Source organism: Amphibalanus amphitrite, unplaced genomic scaffold, assembly GCF_019059575.1.
Source record: "Amphibalanus amphitrite isolate SeventyFive unplaced genomic scaffold, NRLGWU_Aamphi_draft 000048F_arrow, whole genome shotgun sequence".
NCBI lineage: Eukaryota > Metazoa > Arthropoda > Thecostraca > Balanomorpha > Balanidae > Amphibalanus > Amphibalanus amphitrite.
The window spans coordinates 725883-744537 of record NW_024881544.1 but is presented as its reverse complement, the minus strand read 5'-3'; the positions used below and the strand labels follow the sequence as shown (position 1 = coordinate 744537).

Below are 18655 nucleotides of genomic sequence, written 5' to 3'. Positions count from 1 at the left end.
CGCGTCGGCCAGCGGAGCACCCTTGTCCTTGTCGGGACAGGGAAGGGGCGTGTCGAGACAGGGAAGGGGCGTGTCGGGACCGAGAAGGGGCGTGTCCGCCGCGGCTCCGGCCCCCCGGCAGAGGCTATCCGCGTCGTCGGCCCGGCCCGGTGGAAGGCAACGCCCGCTGTCACTGGGGGCGTCGTGCATACCAAGTGGGGCTTCCGAATAGCGGCAAACTTCGCGTAAGGTGCACAGGCTGATCTACACCAAAAAGCCGTTAGCAAGAGGGTCATCATAGAGTGCATTCTGGCATATTTAAGGTTCATCTTTTGTTCAGTAAGCTTATATTTTTCAACTTGCAAAACTAAGTGAACTTTATATTTTTAATCTGAATCCCTAAGTCACACAATGACGGACTCTGTCATCCTCCTGAGACGGACTGAGAGGCTCTGTCACCGTCCCCACACCTGACTGCGAGTGGTCTCCGTCACCGCCGGGTCCAGTGGCGCGCCGTGCGCTGTGGGCTGTTGACACTGGCGACCCGGAGCGGCATTGTGTCACGGCTGTGACGGTGACGGGCGTGCCGTGACCCTGAGAGTGACGGGCCAGTGTCTGACGCGGGCCAGACGTCACTCAGTCGCTAAATGAGCGCCACCGGGCCAAACGACGCCGTTAGTTTTGGGTGTGTCTGACAGTTATAGTTGGCGTGTCAAAAACAAACAACCCGACAGGCTCCTTGTTGATTTTTTTCAGAAAAAAGATAAGTTTAAAGAACCGCGGCAGAATTAGACTCAAATCTTTTCTCGGTGCGGGCGGAGAATAAAAAATTAATCCTATAAAATATTAATCCGATAAAAATTGATCCTATAGTTTAGAGAATTCTCTTCTTAGCACTGCTAAATATACATGACCATAGGGTCATGTGTTCTTCACCATAACCATCATCATCATCATCATCATCATCATCATCATCATCATCATCAGTATCATATAATCGCTAATAAATACTATGCATTGCATTATATCTACCACTTCTAATCTAGTTTTGCCATTATTCTAAATTCTCCCATTATCTAAACGATTCCAGTCAAGTCACCCGTATAAAATCCATGATCCCTGCCACTCCATCAGTAGAGTTCATGTAACGGCTCAAAATGTACCACCCCGTCTCTGTGTGCCCCGGACGCCGGGCGGGCGGTGTCCGGCCGACCCACTCCCTCTGCCACCGTCGTCGACCGGGTGCCGAGTGCGGTCGATGGCGCGCGCTCCGCAGATTGGGGTCGGACCAGCACTCATTTGGAGCGGGATTAACACCCAGTCGCCGCCGAGGCCACCACGTCGACAAAAGGCCGCCCCGGCAGGGGAGATAACACCCTGCAGATCTGCTGACACACGCAGTCAGCAGTAAACGCGGCGAATTGAAACTGAAGATCACATTTTAACAGAAAACTGGTGTGAAGGAGTGGGAGTCGATTGGGCATTGTTGAATTATCCTCTTTTGATATTTGATTAAATGCAAATTATGTGACTAAGGAAAATTAATTTCATGCAAAATATTTAATCAGGCTGAACCTGCTCGATACCTGTGCGATTTATTTTATTTTCACACTAAATTTATGTAATTTTATTGGAAAAGTTGAAGCTTTATCGTCTCGAGGAATATAACAGTTAGGTACGTTCTCGAAGAGCCACAGCTGCGAGATTGCTTTGAGGGTTTCGTTCGTTCGTTCGTTCCGTGACCATAAGACGGGCATGAGAAGAACTTGGGAGACCTAAACCCGCCCCGCATTGTCTCGACTGGGCACCGTCGGACACGCTTACTTGTGTGCATAAAGCATGACTTGCTTCTCATTTGCTAATTAATCAAGACAGTATAATTAAAATTCAAATGAGAGAATGTTTACACACATTCTCAAACCTCAACCATAACACAACTTGTGTCAAAAGCTTAATAAGGCTCCGCGTTCTGCAGCACAAATTGAGCAGCGCTTTCCAGTCGAGTGCTCGGCATCACAGTCAGACGCTTTGTGATCTCGGCGCTTTTCATTATTCATATCCTAGTTCGCCCTGTGATCTCGGTGCCTGTCAGCGCGATGTTCAGGCGGGCTGTGTCACGGTCCTCACACCCTCTCGACGGGACGGGTCATCAGCACCGGGGCAGGCACCTCACCTAATGACCGGACCCAGCCGTGACAGCTGTAATCAGCCCCCAGAAGTCACGTGACACGGCGTGACGTGACACATGACACGGCGTGACGCCCGGTCATGATCGCGTGACCGCTGGGTGGCGCGCGTCGTGTTAGAGGCAACACGCCGTCGAAATTACCGCCTCCCTCTGGCATGCCTCCCGTTGAGAGTGTATCGCGCACAACAGCTGCCCTGCAGAGGCGCTAAATTTACCGCGGCTGGCGCGCGACTCTCGGCTGGGCGGGGGCGGGGGCGGGGGCGTCGGCGTCTCTGCCGCCGGGACCGACGGCTATCGATTCGGACAGACGTCGGCGTCGGCCGGCCCGCTATCGTCGGTATCTCGCGCCGCGCCGCTCCGCGTGCCGGCGGCGTGTCTCGCCGTGTCGCCACCATAGGTCAGGTGAGGTCACGCCGTGAGGAGTGGAGTCTCAGCCGGTCGGTCCGGTGCGCCTGTGTGTGTCTGTCTGTGAGGGGAGGGGGCCCGTCGGCGCCGGCCGCCAGCCAGGCTGTTCGCCGTCGCCGGCGTGCGCAGCCCCAGTCAGCTGACTGGCTGGCCGTAACCCGCCCGAGGGCATGGCTGGCCGGCCGGTCTCCGCGCCCATCAGAGGATCGGTGCGTGACCTCACTGTGACGGACTGTGACGTGACGGTGACGTGTCATGAAGTGAATGTGACGAATTGTTATGTAGCACCTGTGTGCAATGTGTACTGTGCAAAAAAAACATCATTCAGACGTGAGCCTCCGTGATCCATGATCCACGCGGAGGATGGGCGGAGTGCAGTCTCCGTGTTCTATGTGCCCATAGACCCTGACTTATCCCGTTTATGGCGGCTGTTTTGTCCATCATGTAACATGCCGTGCAGCACGGCACGTCGGTATCTTTGTGCTTTTTGGGTGTTGATGGATCGATCCTGTCACGTGACGACTCCTGACACGCCTCCATCAATATTTACTCCCGTTTACTGACTGCCATGTGTCTTTTCGTGCTCATTGACTGCATAACTCTTCCAGCCTCGAACAGTGGATTTCACCACTCCACTGTATTCACGCGCTCCTCCTGTTCTCACAGGCGCACCTGAGCGGCGGCGGGTGGGGGCGCGGCACAGACACGGGGGACGGCCGGCACGTGCCGCTCATCGTGTGCGGGGTAACCGCCGGCCTCCTGCTGGTGCTCAGCGCCGCCCTCACCCTACTCCTCTGGAGGAGACGCGCCATGAAGAGCAGGAGCGAAAAGATCTACAGTAAGTGACCAGTGCATGATGATTAATCCGATCTTAGGTCGTTATAACGTAAGGTAATAAAGGGTGAGGAAGGGAGAGGCGAAACATGCCCTGTCGCTTTCCGGCAGCTTTGCGGTGACCGTCCTTTGTTTATTTGTTTATTATCACCAAGACACCCACAGGCACAAAGAGCCCACTTACGGATGCAGTCACATAGCTAAAAAGGCAAGAGACAAAATGCACGAACACATGCATAAAACTGAAAACAGAGGCTGTAGTGTAGGTATTCAATCAGCCAATGTAGCTGCCCAGAGTACGGGCGTACGTCAAAGCCTCACTCCGAAATGATGCAGACGGGTGGTAAAAGTCTACGGAGGGACTATGCGTCAGGAATTCGTTGCACAACTTCGTTGTCCTAACGAACAAGGAACCAGTCTTAGCTTCACATCTTATCTACCTGCTAATCTGACTGATTGTGATTTTAATTAGATAAGTAAAAGAAATTGACCTTTTCCTTGACATTAAAAATGCAAAAAGCCGTTCTTAATGCTCATTCTTAATGTCGAGGAAAAGATCAATTTCTTTTACTGATCTAATTATATTCAATATGTTCCTCGCTCGAGCCCTTAATAATGATTGTGATTTTATTTGCCAATCTACATAGTGACACTTGCCAGTTTCTTGGGTTTGGTATAAATATGATTAGTGTCTCTCATCCTCATATCGGAAAACATCGCAGTAATATCTAAAAAGGGTTCGTCGATGTAATATCCTACCAAAGTTTTCTTTCACCGACAGGTTTCCCAAATGAACTTATTCAATATGCGTTAATTTATGTATTTTTCCGAACTCTTCTGCAAAATATATCCCTGTATAGAGGGTACATACGTCTTGGTGCGCGTTGATCACTGAGATATTGCAACGTCTAGTCCGTGATACTGAATACTATTTTACCTTTATGTAGCTATATGACCGTTATTGTATTGACATTTTTACGTAAAAGTCTAACATTTCTTGAAGTATAGCGAACATGTATAGAATTATCGATTTGCTGAATCACTAGAGCCCTGTTTATAAAAGATTGTTTGGACCACCAATATCAACATATGTGCTTGCGCCTTACAAGCTGCTATAATGCTCAAAACGTTTCTTGTTTTTATAGGTCCCAGTTATGCGCGAAGAGCCTTTGTCATGAGTAAGAAACGGCCTTCGTAAAAACCACAGCCGCAAAGCTTTGCATGATTTATTATTTAAAATTTTAGCTCTATCAGCAGATTAACTTAATGTGATCTAACGAAAGCTTTCAGTGATGTACTCACAACCATTCTCGCTAAGGCCAGAGCCAGACTTTCCGCTTTCAAAGCATTTACAGTTTGTCTTGCATTCATTTCTGTTGCGATTCAAAGACGCGTCCCGTTCTGTGGCATCCTTAGGCGAAAAATAAGCATTTTTATGCACTGTTTACATGCAATGAACATGATTGCTTGCTTGCCAATATTTACATGAACATAACTAAGCATCGGGGTGCCTTGGCGCTCAAGTGCCCGCGCATCGGCTAACCTAAGGCCCGTCGATGCATGTTTTGCGATGTGCACTAATCTGACTTCAGTTGCTTATCTAGTGGCACGTTGACGTGCCAGCCATTTTCTTGAATTTAGTTTATAAGTGACGGATCAAGCGTCAAAAATTCCAGCGGCTCTCATCCACATGTCGGAAGACATAGCGCATTACGCAATGATGTGTAAGAAGGGCCCGTCGATGCTGCACTCAGCTGAACCACCAGGGCATTATCAATATCGTATTATATTAAAATTGAATTAGCTCAATATCATGATTAAATTAAAGAAGGCATTAACTCGCTTTGGTTACGTATTTAGGGCCACAAACTCAAACTATATTTTGTAAGCGATCTTACTAAAAGGAACCACATGCCGTGACCGGGCTATCAGATAGGTAATAGCTATCCCGTCCAACCCAACAGAATTTGGGCCTATATCACAATTCCAACATCACGACGAGGCCAGTATGCAATTCTGTCGCCTTAACTTAATTAATTTCCGCTCAGAAAGAGCAGGCGGTCCCCAGTCCCCTCTCGTCCGTGTCTGTATCGGAAGGCCGTCGTTAACTCGACCGCCGCCTCCCCCATGAACCATTCCGGTCCCGTCGAGTAGGTCAGCTGCAGCCTGCAGTCGATGTATTCTACAGCAGGAGGTCGAGTGGAAGCTATCGCCATCTTCAGCCAAGGCCATGCTAAATCATGGGGACGGCACAAGGTAACTGAAGGGTATTATGCTACGGCTGGACGTTGATTGAAGCTACTTTGTGGTTATGTTCTGAGCTTTTTCGTTTCCTCCTTATTTCAGAGTTGCGGAAAGAGGAGAAGGACCCTTGGTCAGAAAGCCCGCCTGGAAAAAGGTGAGTTTTTACTGTGCGAGTTGAACGGCCATGTGTATTGCGTAATGATGACACGGAATGGAACATCTGATATGTCTGATTTAGTTCAAATAGGGACTTGTCTGACTATTACTCGTCTGGCTATGGGCCGCCTTACGTCTGACTATCGGCTGAGATTTCAGCAGCGGTGTATTTAAATATTTCGATCATGCATGTTATTTAAATATCCCTTACCACCATACATAGTCTCTCTACTCGTCTGCCACGGAGCGCAAGAAATACGGGCACGGCGCCGGCACCGCTGCCCGTGACATCACTTTTAGAAGCCATCCGCTTACCTCACCCGGCTCAGCCTTGGCGCATTACTTGTCTGCGCTCGGCGCCGCCTTCCGCCCTCCCCGCCAGTCACGCTGCCATAATGACGTCACTAGTCAGCTGAACATTTGGCCGGCTCCCCACGGCACCGGCTCGCTGACTCCTTCCCCGCTCTGAAGGCTGCGGTGTCCGCGGGTGAGGCAAAGGAACCGCGGCTCTGAGCATACACGACCCGGGCCATGTCTCGCCCGCTAGACAAGGCGGATGGTCTCGAGTCTGATTCATGAGGACTGGCCATGTGGCATGTACCCCGCCGACAAATGGCGACATGGCGGCGCCAGTATGCATCGACTTGGCACGGTGTCACGGCACGGCCGCAGTACTTTGCAGGGTGCGGGTGGAGGCCGGTGTGGGGTTCCGGAGGGGACGGGTGCCGTGCATGCGGGGTCGTGGCACCGGGGTGGCACCCCCGCCCGCCGGAGCGGCGCCAGGACGGCGTTATATCGACCACACCTCCCCGCCGAGCCCGTCACAGGCCCTCCCTGGTCACCACCCTCCCTCACCACTCCTCCCATCGGATCATAGGCTCTACTCTTTAGTGCACTGGGCTCATCGTTTGTTTGAGTGTCCAACTTGTCCAGTTTGCTGAAGACGCCTGGGCTCGAACCGCAGATTCACGCGACACCACTCGTGATGGAAACTCGCGCGTTGGAAGTTGGAACTTGGAAATATGATATTTCTATGCATAAGGACCAGATGTAAGAGTTCGATGCTCTTTTCAAGTGACTTCGAACATTTATAACTGGGCACAAAGTTACCAACATCTTCGCTTTTTATCTACTCCAAGCTGAAATCGGAACCCAGGGGCCGATCCAAGGGGGGGGTCACATGGGTCATGGCCCCCCCCCTTGAGGCCCGGGGCCCAAAGACCTGCCAGGGGCACCACCGGCCTATCAGGGGTATCACAGTCCTGACAGGGGCACCACAGGACCGCCAGGGGCACCACAGGCCTAGCAGGGACACCACGGGCCTGGTGCCCCTGGGCCCTGACAGGACTGTAACGCCCCTGACAAGCCTGAAGTGTCCCCGGCAGGCACGTGGTGCCCCTGATAGGCCTGTGGTGCCCTTGCTAGGCCTCTGGTGCCCCTGGCAGGCCTGTGGTGTCCATGGCAGGCCTGTGGTGCCCTTGCTAGGCCTCTGGTGCCCCTGACAGGCTTGTAATGCCCCTGGAAGGACTGTGGTGCCCCTGGGCCTCGACAAGCCTGAGGTGCCCCTGACAGGCCAGTGGTGCCCTTGCTAGGCCTGTGGTGCCCCTGGCAGGCCTCTGGTGCCCCTGACAGGCTTGCGGTGCCCTTGGAAGGACTGTGGTGTCCCTGGGCCCTGACAAGCCTGAGGTGCCCCTGACAGGCCCGTGGTGCCCTTGTTAGGCCTGTGGTGCCCCTGGCAGGCCTCTGGTGCCCTTGCTAGGCCGCTGGTACCCCTGCGCCCGGAGAGGACTGGTGCCCCTGAAAAGTCTGAAGTGCCCCTCGGCAGGCCCGTGGTGCCCCTGACAGGCCCAAGGTGCCCCTGCGAGGCCGGTGGTGCCCCTGGTAGACCTCTGGTGCCCCTGGCAGGTCTGTGGTGCCCCTGGCAGGTCTGTGGTGCCCCTGGCAGGTCTGTGGTGCCCCTGGCAGGTCTGTGGTGCCCCTGGCAGGTCTGTGGTGCCCCTGGCAGGTCTGTGGCGCCCCTGGCAGACCTGTGTTGACTGGTGGTAGGTCGCTGGTGCCCCTCACAGACCTGTGGTGCCCCTGGGCCTTGACAAGCCTGAGATGCCTGGCTATGACAGGCTCGTGGTGCCCCTGATAGACCAGTGGTGCCCTTGCTAGGCCTGTAGTGCCCCTGGCAGGCCTCTGGTGCCCCTGCTACCCATGCGCCCGGAGAGGACTATGGTGCCCCTGAAAAGCCTGAAGTGCCTCTCGACAGGCCCGTGGTGCCCCTGGGCCCTGACAGGCCCAAGTTACCCCTGCGAGGTCGGTGGTGCTCCTGGCAGGCCTCTGGTGCCCCTGGCAGGTCTGTGGTGCCCCTGGCAGGCCTGTGTTGACTGGTGCCCCTGCTAGGCCACTGGTGCCCCTCACAGGCCTGCGGTGCCCCTGGAAGGACTGTGGCGCCCCTGCCCCTAGGGGTGCTCATGGGCCCAACAGGCCCGTTGTGCCCCTGACAGGCCTGTCGTGTATACTTGCTAGACCTGTGGTGCCCCTGCTTCCTGGCAGGCCTGTGGTGCCCCTGGCGGGCCTGTGGCGCCCCTACAAGGCCGTAGGTGCCCCTGACAGGTTTGTGGTGTCCCTGGAAGGACTTTGGTGCCCCTGACAAGCCTGAAGTGTCAAGGACAGACCCTTTAGACGCCAGGGTCAAGTTCGTCGGACTGACAACGATTTGCTTATCTGATAACGTTCCTGGTAAGTACTCACTACTCAGCGTCCACAACATATATACACATAGCACATTCATATATACTTGCTTACAATTGGTAAATGTTGTGGCTAAGAGTTAAGATACTGACTAAAAAAAAAAAAATAAAAAAAACTGAAAATGGGGGCACCACCAAAATGAAGTGGACGAAATCCGTTGAGTTTTTAATTTTGGGTAGGTATAGGTAGGGGCACCACTTCGATTCATGACCCTCCCCTTGGAGTTTTCCTGGATCCGCCCCTGTCGGAACCAGAGGCCCTGAAATGTGTCCCCGAAGCCATTTCAGTGACCTCTCTTTGTTTCGCCGACGGTAGTCGGGCGGTGAACCGGCCAGGCTCTGAGCCTCTCCCGTACTCTGCCCTTTTCGCCCGCGCTCTGCCCGTCGAAACCGACGGCCGACCCCCGGCAAATGTCGGACGCCGGTGTTCATATATCGGGCGACGGGACTTCATTATAGACGGGCGTAGGGAGGGTGGTCGTGGTCGATAGTTCCCTGAACGCCCGAACGGGACCTTTACCGTCCCCCTCCCCACGCACCCCAAAAGTCAACCTTAGTCGGACTGCATGAAACGGCGGGCTGGTCGGGGACGCTTATGCCGACTTCTAATGAAATTTTTAAACGTTAGTCCAGTCCAGTGTCCACTGATAAACGCACAATGCGCTCTCAGATGCATTCGCAATGACCTTTCGAGAATTTTTGGAACGACTTTTATGAAACAAATGATTGTGTTTGTGCCATCATCCGTGAACTGAGGATGCTGCAGTACTTCGCAACGTTGATAGCCTGTATCTGAATCCCTACTTCTTGCCCACCTTATTTAGTCAATCGTAGTTAGGGAGGCAACACATGTAATGTGCATGGTCTGGAGCTACACTAAATTGCTCAATCTAACCAAACAACGTTTGATCAACGCAAGGAATGCATCAACAAATGGTAATGTATATTGAAATTTAGAGACACTTGCAAATTACATTGAATCGTCAGGCGAACATCGTTATACATGGGCGAAGCATACAGCCCATTCACACGCGCATTGCATTACCCACACACACACACACACACACAGCCCGATCCCGCCCCTTCAGTCACTCGGCCTCTCCCCGTCATCGCTCTCGTCGCACCTCGATACCGCTTTCAGTTCTGCCAACAACTCTGCGTAACCGGCCAGCAGGTTGGGGCGCGGCGAGCCTGTCTGGTCACTGGAGTCGCTGGGAGTTATCCTCAGGAGCTCGTCGTTGAGTTGAGATGCATCAACCAATAACCAAGTCCTGAAAGCCTTCTAATGTTTTATTTGCATATGAGTCATAGAGTCAGAACTATTAGTGTGTCAGAACGACTGCGCATTTTTGCGGCTTCGTGGTCTGCCGAGGTCGAACAACTCTGCCTTTGAAGCACTGCCAGGAATCTCTACACGAAGTTACATGGGCAGCAGGCGCTGGCCGAGTCTGTTAACACACTCCTTGAGTTGCACACACCTGTCCTGTGCCGCTCCTCAGCCAGAGAGTGCGACCCACCGACCTGCCTCCGAGGTCACTGCCTAATCGGAGGTCTAATGTACCCGGCCGCCACGAGTCGACTCACGAGTCACGAGTTTCCGCCAGTGGGTGTCTGACTGATTCCATGATATCCACGGGGAAAACCTATGCTAGCTGGCATCGAGTGGTGGTGTTGAGTTTGCCGTCTGCGGCAAATGAAAGCTGCAGATGCAAATACAGTTGGAGGAATGTTGTTGGCTCGCATTGGACGGCCGCAGCTACTCTGGGGTGATGGGAACTGGCATATACGAGAATTGGACTAAGTAGCCATCGTACTGAGGACTGGAGAACGCGGATTTTCACTTCGCTTTGCTCTCAATTCTTAGGTGATTTATCTAAGCGCTTGCCGTGCTTACCGTGAAATTTTAAGGCGGTGCCTTTTCTTTTACACGAAAACCGTTTTGGTCGTTCTTGTAGTGCTCTGCGCTATGCGAAGATGGACTTGGTTGAAAACCCGTTAATAAGATGCTAATGCACCCAAACGCCAGGCCAATGGCTGGCTGTCCCCCCATAAATGGCGGGTTGGGCCAATAATGGATCAGTTGGATCCATTCACGCATTTCCTGCACCAATATTAGCATCTTTTTCTCGTCTTCGTCTAAATATGCAATGAAGTTTACTATTGTCAGCGATATTAGAAAGTCAACTAGTGTGCGAGGCTTCGAATCAGATTAAACGCCGGCGTCCTGAAACACTTTTATGTAACTATTTCATTGGTAATATACCGAGGCTCGGCAGTGTCGGCACGACAGCTCGTAAATATTTCAAGGAGATCAATTTTTCATGCACATACGTCTTTTCATAACATTCATTCATGCCATTGCGCCTTATGTCGCGTACATATTTGAGGAGTGTCCATAACGTCTCTGAGAATATTACCCATGTAAGAAAGATGCAAAGCTATTACCTACTTGTCTAATAATAACAGTTGAGACAAAAATAGGTAGACGGCGTCGCCGATAAAAAGAGGCAGAGGCTTAAGTGATTTTTTTTCGGCCATTGACGATATAAAACGGAGAGAATACCCGAGGGGAGCTGAGGTATTCTGAATTCGGGAGATAGCCAACCGCAGCAGCTTCGCCTCCGGTTTTGTGACGCACAAAAACTGCGCTGAGCCGAGAGGGGCGCCTCTCTGAGTCATTATAGGAGGGAGGCTCTCCCGACTCCCGCGGGGGACAGGGGATCGAAGGTCTCCGCGGAGACGGAGAGCGGGGAGAGGGGAGCTCACCGCCAGATCGATGGTCTCAAGGCCCATGCATCAACCGTCCCATCTAATGGGCGCCGCGCCTACAATGCGCCTGTCATCAGCGAGGGTGCCGCGGTGGAGAATCAGCGGCGCATTACCGCGGAGTGCAGAACGAGAGCCATCGATCATACGCGCTTCAGACCTCGTGGCGGTGATACGAGTACGCAGCAGTAGCAGGGGGAGTGGCTGTGGAAATATCGTGGGATGGTGCCGAGACACAGCTTTTTGACGTTTTTGCTGTTTGATTATAGCGTGTTGTGGTTTGGTTTTTAGTTTGCAGTTGACGGTCCTAAGTCGTTCAGATAAGTTCTATCGCCCATGACCAATGACCATGGACGCATTTCGGGCACTCCAGCGCTTCTACAATTTATTTGAACCTCACGAACGGCCCATGGTCGCTCCCCAGTCTGTCGTTTTGACCACCATTTATCAACTGGCTGTGCCTTGAACGTCGTCTTTTGCTGGAAAATTGGTGTCATTATTCATCGTGCGACCCCAAAAGATGAAAATATGCACCTTATTTCCAAGCTGTCTTCCAAGTGTATTGCGTTTTAGCTAAATTTAGATAAGTTATAACGTTCTTTATGAGAATAATGAAATAAATGATCCCTTCCCGATTACTTGAATAATTATTATCCTGGCTATTGGTTTAAATCTATAACGATTTTAGTCATTATAAATTGGATCAATCTGCATCATCTTCATGATTTCTTCGCTCGCTTTGACCTGACTACCATCAGAGTTCTTCGGGCGTGGCCTGGTACCCTGACTAGTGACTTATATAGAAAGGATGAACCACTATCAGGCGCTCGTGGCGTGCCGGGTTATTGCACCCCAGAGGACCATCAGAGTTCACTTTGGGTCGTCCGACAGGCCCGCGATTACACAACAGACATATGTGAGGTCGATGACTGGAAAGGTCATCTCCATTCTTCCTCACTCGCTGTGTCGTATAAGTTGCGCTCAACTTTTGAAAATTAAGAATGTATACCCGATGACATTGCATTGGTAGCTGATGTCACCAAGCTCTTGACGTGCAATCGTAGTTCGGGAAAGTTTGAACACACTGGCAACTTTTTGCGCAATCATCTACTTGATTTCCGCCGTTGGAAATTTTCATCGTCGTCGACGATCGTCGTCAATTGATCTTCTGTCGACATCTCTTTGTCCGCGAATGCGGGCGCTGTCTGGCGAGTGTGGCGACATAAATGTTATTGCATTACTGATCCTCGATGCGTCGTCGTCTCGTCGTTGTCGCCATCGTCGGCAGCGATGGAGACAGTGGTGGAGGCGGGGGATGTTTCCGACATTTCCTCCCGTATGACATTCCCTTCCGTATTCGAATGGCTCTCTGCAGCCGGTGTCGGCATCAGCACCCACGCGGGAGTCGTGCTGGGCGACACAGAAGGACCATCGTCGACCCGCAGCCGTCAGCAGTGATGACGGCGGACGAGGGCCGTGGGCGGCCGAGGGCACGTGTGGGGAAGGGGTAGGTCAGCGGCAGTGACCGCGGAGAGTAACGACACCGGGACTTCTGAGAAGTCGATGGACTCCGGCGGAACGGATTTCCTGGCGGCGGAAACGCAGCGAAACGAACCGGACCAAATGAAAGAAAAGGATTCCAATTTCCAAGAGCTGAGATAATTCAGCCGGGATAATACAGCCGGCCCTAGTCACATCCTCCCGCGAACCGGAAAATGTACCTATAGGTTACGATACTCTATACAATTACAAAGAGATGCATTTTCCGAATCACTTTCTCTGGACTGAAATACGGCGCAAATGCAACCATAAGGCATTTTCTTGTAATAAGCAGAGACCATTATTCCACGACCTGAAAGGTCGATGATACCATTGACTGACTGACTAACTATTGGAATCGATTGCAGGCGCTTCACACCGTGTGCTAACCCTTAGTGACTCCCTGTTCCAGCTCCGGCTGCCTGAAACTGTGTACGGAAGGTATTCGCGGCTCGGGCCTCCCCATCTACTACCATCGGGCCTCCCAGCCGTCATCGCCCGCGCAGACGCCGACCACAACCGCTGCTGATGTCACCAGCACACCGCTGCAACACAAGGTAATTATCAACAGCACGCAGTGTCTACGGGAGTTAAACTTTACCAGTGCCCCGCGTGCGCGTCACCAGAGGGTAAATATCAGCAGTGCCCAGCGTCAGCAGAAGGGAAAGAACAGCAGCACCATCTCGCCACTCCAAAAGACGGCGTTTATGGTTGTGAACGACAGGAGCCATGGATTGACAGCTTATAAATTCACTGGCTACTCGCTGTTACAAGCCCTGCCAATGCCAGACTCGTTCGCACATAATAAAACAGGATATCTTGCCGTTGTGAAGTTCAAGCATCCGGCTAGACCGTAGCGCCACATACCTACCCAACGAAGTTGGCTGGTTCGTTGAAACAATCAAACACTGACACAAAATCGATGCGACCGAGACCACCTGAGCTTTCAACATCGGCAATTGTCAGTGATGGACGGTAACGCTGCTGCAAATGTCAGGCTACTCATATACTGTAGGCGTAGGAACAGCTTTGGACGTGTTCAGAAGTCGAGCATTTGAAATATAAGAATGAGGATGGTGAGCAGTCTGCCAACCAATCACATGTCGCATGTCACATGGCTTATGATGAAGCATTATCTCTAAGCTACTAATCATTGGTAGCAATTAGCAAAGCCGCTATAAGTGAGAAGTGTCAACAAATTAGTCCGGGAAACTTAAAACGTTTGCTTTTCACTAAATCAGTAAGCTTGTTATTTAGGTGCATCGAGTGGCAGTTACGCCGTCTTATACGAACCAATTAATTTAATTTCAGTCACTGTACCAGCATATTTATCCTTTTACAGCATCTCGAGGCCCATGCAGGCCATTTGAGAAGTTTCTGCGCTGCATTCGTACTGTTCCTCTGCGCCATGCCATCGGTACAATTACCCCTTCGGCGGCCGTTTCCACTCGACTTGCACTGTGACATAGACCAAGTTATGTGGCGAGACAGAACTTTGACGCCAAAGTAGTCATCAAGCCGCCTAACGGGCCAAAGTTGCGCAGCACGCTGGCGGTCGCCGCGGACGTGGAAATGCGCTGGCTGCAGCGATAACGACATCGTGACTTGTTTGCTCCGGAGCTAATTCCATTTGCCTGAAGTAAGGCTTTCAAGCATGGAGTGACTAGTGAGACTACTTTCCTGTAACTTGTTGGTTATTTTGAAGATTGAAGATGCAGATGCAGCGATAGATAAGTCAAGGGTAGGTAATTATTTTATTGTAATAATGATTGTCCTGTTCATAAATTATGATAGAAATCTAAGTGGCCAAACTTGTTTATGCGATTAATAAAATAGTGACCCGCTGCAATTTCTGGCTAAACTTGCCCGGGGTTATTTTCGTCTCCCAGTGCGGAATCCAACTCTCGTGTGCACCTGCCACAGAGCTGCAATTACCAGAGCTCCCCAGCCAATTCCGCCGCGACGCGAGAGGCACAAAAAAGACGCACCGCCGCCAATACCTGCGCGCATCCCTGGCAGCCGCGCGGAAGATACACGATCCAAACTTTCTCCGGTAATCGCGTTACATCTGCTAACCGAATTAGCCTGGCTACTCCCGGGACAGGCAATTCTGCGCGGACGTCGCCGTGTAATCTAATATCGCACGACCTGTGTACGGGGGAGCAGGACAGATCCTCCGGAGACAGACCCGCCCACCAGCGGGGGGGGGGCTTACACCGCAGCTGCGCGGGGGCGAGCGTCCACACTGTCCACCATATCCGTCTGCAGGGCTATCGCTATGTCCACACCCCAGCGCGTCCGCGGCCGGCCGTGTTGCAGTTTGATGAAGACGGATCGATGGTCGGACCGGGGCGTGGCGTAATATTGATATCGTCCGTCCACCACCTGGTCAGTGGGGAAACACGGTGGCCATTTTCTCCTTCAGTAAATACTAGGAGTCTTACGTAAATCTTCAGCAGCATTTTGATATGTAGTTTTTATTTAGCTAGCATTGTGGCGGGGTCCGTTTACCTGCCTTCTTCTAGGCACAGCTCTTCAGCTTCGGGCAAAATTAATATCGCATCATGCTTGTTTGATGATGTGGAGCTATCGAAATTTACTCCTGTTAAACTTTTTTACGACAAAGCAAAGCGAAACGCAGCAGCTTACACGGCCCCCAGCCAGTCTCGGGCATTGCGGCACAGTCTAACTGCAGGCGTTTACCACTACCGCCATCTAGGGATAGCAACGTAAAAGAATACAGTCGCGCGGCCAACGTGACCGCGTTCACCCGCTCATGATTACGGCTGGTATTGATGCGCTTTACGCTCATCAACCAATGTACATACTTGTTGAATCAATATTATGTAACTTTCACGCGGATCATGCCGGTCATTGACAATAACTAGATATAATATGCGCATGAGAAACTTTTCGAAACCTTAGATTGGAGTTGCCTACCAGTACCACATAGGTATATCCGAGTTAATGGAGCGCTTTCGAAGACATTCAGCATAAAGCACAGTCGGCTTGAATTTCATGGTAACTCTCGAATTAATTGCAATGGCTACCTATTGATTACAAAAATAAAACAACGAATAATCTTCATGCGTTCATACCTGTCTTCTCAAAAGCGCGGCACACTTCATGGTTTTCTGGTTCGATAATGTCATTGCGTAGGCTGATTTACAAAAGATATAAGCAGTAGCACTCGACAGTCAGCACTTCATTCTGTGTTCTTAGCTAAATTGCGCTTTCCATTCGGCATTCCAGGACTCACATGCATCAATGAAGGCTATACCTATCGACTCTTCAGATCGATGGGTGTACCGAACTTCGATCTGGGTAATAACTGGGTACACCGAACCGATCTGGGTGTACCGAACCGATCAGGTCGCCGCCTGCGTCCGTTGTCATTTACCGCACACCTCTAGCTCAAATTTACCCTGCTCTTCATTTAGCTGATAACACAGTTATTCATTTATAGGCACACTATCCACGATATCTATTTTCCTCTTTTTATTATGTTTGCTGCCAGTTCGGAAATGAGAATATCGGCTCTCATAATTGCATTATCGACCAGTAGCAAAACGCTTCGAGCGCAGCTGGCATGCAATGGCCTTGACGTGTTCCTCGCTGGATGGCTTCCTTTTTTCTTCACCGCTCCCCTGTGCGAGGTTCACCGGCGCTGCGGAGCCTGTCAGCGCGACTGACAGCCAACGAGAGGAAAATCACGTTCACATTTAGTGGCCTGCCCAGGGTAAAATGTGTTTGTGCGTTGCAGATGTTAGAGGTAGGCGCTAAAAGCCTCCTCTGCGGCGCTTATCACTTACGCGAAGACTGCAGACATCGTACTGTTCGGCGCCTGCGACTCAATCAAACACGCTTTCCAGCTGTGCGTTTGCTGTTTTTATACCTTCTCGCCGCCTGGTACTCTTCATGCATCACTCACACGAGTTACGAAACGTCCCTGTATCTCCCTCAATCCGCACCATCTGCGTTGTGACTGAGTTGTGACAGACCTGTCTGCTGTTTCAGCCGCCAACTGTGCCGCCGCTGACGGTCAAGTCTCACAACATCCCTCCTCCTCTGGAGCCGAGTGGCGGTCGGCCCAAGGACTCCCCGCGGTGGACCGACAACGTCGTCTACATCTCCGGATACAGCCCGACCCTGGAGAAACGACGACCACTGGGCGAGCCCGCCGCCTCCGCGACCGCCTCTGCGCAGGCAGAGGTGCACGATACGACAGCCGCGTACCGGACGCTGCCGTCCAAACAGAAACGACTGCAGCAGTTCTACGCGGCCGCCTCGGCTGCCGATGTCGGGCCGTGTGCTCCCAGCGCGGGTGAGAGGAGAGAGAGGGAGAACGGAGGAAGGGAGGGAGGAAGGGAGATGGAGAGAGGGAGAGGGGAGAGAAGCCATCAGAAAGCGGGAAATAGAGGCCATCATTTCTAAGACGGTCCCATTCACTGGGGCCGATGGACTTCAAATTGACAACATTGCCCTTCGATGTGGCCATGACCGATAAGCCGTTTCTTTCCTTTGGCGCAGCGGGCTAGCCGATTGAGATACGGGGCGACGCTAACAGCCCTGCGAGCCGGCGGTCGCCGATCAGTGACATTTATATCGGGTCTGACGCTGTCGTCAGTAACTCTAGTGGCGAGTCGCAATGGCTCAGGGGGGACGTTAGAATCGGGCGACACTCAAATAAGTCAGACCGGACCCGAGTTGATAAGCGTATCTGGCGATTCGTGAGGCCGAAACGAATAGAGCGTTTAATTTTGTCCTTAACACTTGTTTTTAGTAGACGTGACTGCTGAGACAACGCACCGAACGTGCTCAGCCTCACATACCAAACGGCCGTTTGTTTTTCACAGGAGAAGTGAGTCCCGACCGAGTGGACCTCATGCTGCTGGACGAGGAAATGAGGACCCGCAGTCTGCCATCCTGGATGAGGAACAAGAACAAGGGCAAACTGCAGGACTCCAGCCAACACCCGGTAAATACGGGCATTGGGGAGCCACTGACCGGTTGAAAGGTCTCTTAGGCTGCGGGCCAACTGGGATACTAACCAATAATGTGGTGCAATGAGAAGTCGGTTCATGCCTGCTACGTTTGCAGGGACAAAACTTGTGAAATATTTCCTACATGCCGTCGGTGTATGGGAACATCATCCCGCTTCCATTATAAGTTAATAGCGTGTGAAGACGGTGTGGTCCCAAGATAAATGCGTAATAAGGTTACCTGCACATGTGATGCGCAATTGCAAACTCATCCTAAAGTTAGCCTCCGCTAACAATTAGAGGAAACTTACCGGAGCGGTCGACCTTTAACTTTGTTAGCCCAGATTACTTCGTGCTCGCTGTGATTACAAAGAACTGTACACTGCACGGTAGGAGGAAAATTGCTCGTTATTTGGAACAAAGAGAGACTCGGTTGCATCACTGCCCATTATTTACAATATTTTATATGTATCGTGTTTGGAAGGACTGAGCGGCCGCATCGTACTCAGCTCTCTGTTGCGGTTATTCTTGTCCATTCTAAGCCATGTTGTAGTCGTACTTTGCATATAGGTGTACAGCAGACTTGTGATCAGCTCAGTTGAGCCGGCTCAAAAATCAGCTCAGCTCATGAGCCGGCTCAACATTTTGCCAAATTGTTGAGCTGTGAGCTGAGCCGGCTCAGTAATGCATTGAGCTGAGCTGCTGTCTGAGCTGAGCTGAATGAGCTTGAGCTGAGCTGAGCTGAATGAGCTTGAGCTGAGCTGAGCTGAGCTGAGCTGAGCTGAGCTGAGCTGAGCTGAGCTGAGCTGAGCTGAGCTGATTGA

General features: G+C 51.7%; 1 protein-coding gene across 1 annotated transcript in view; it reads left to right on the top strand.

Moving 5' to 3' along the window:
* The window catches only part of LOC122377644, a 34796-nt gene that overhangs the window by 7704 nt on the left and 8437 nt on the right, over positions 1-18655 (top strand). The window contains exons 3-7 of the mRNA XM_043357923.1: positions 3239-3410; positions 5753-5804; positions 13262-13406; positions 16867-17173; positions 17706-17827. Of these exons, the coding sequence (XP_043213858.1) occupies positions 3239-3410; positions 5753-5804; positions 13262-13406; positions 16867-17173; positions 17706-17827 (798 nt within the window). The remainder of the gene's footprint in view (positions 1-3238; positions 3411-5752; positions 5805-13261; positions 13407-16866; positions 17174-17705; positions 17828-18655) is intronic.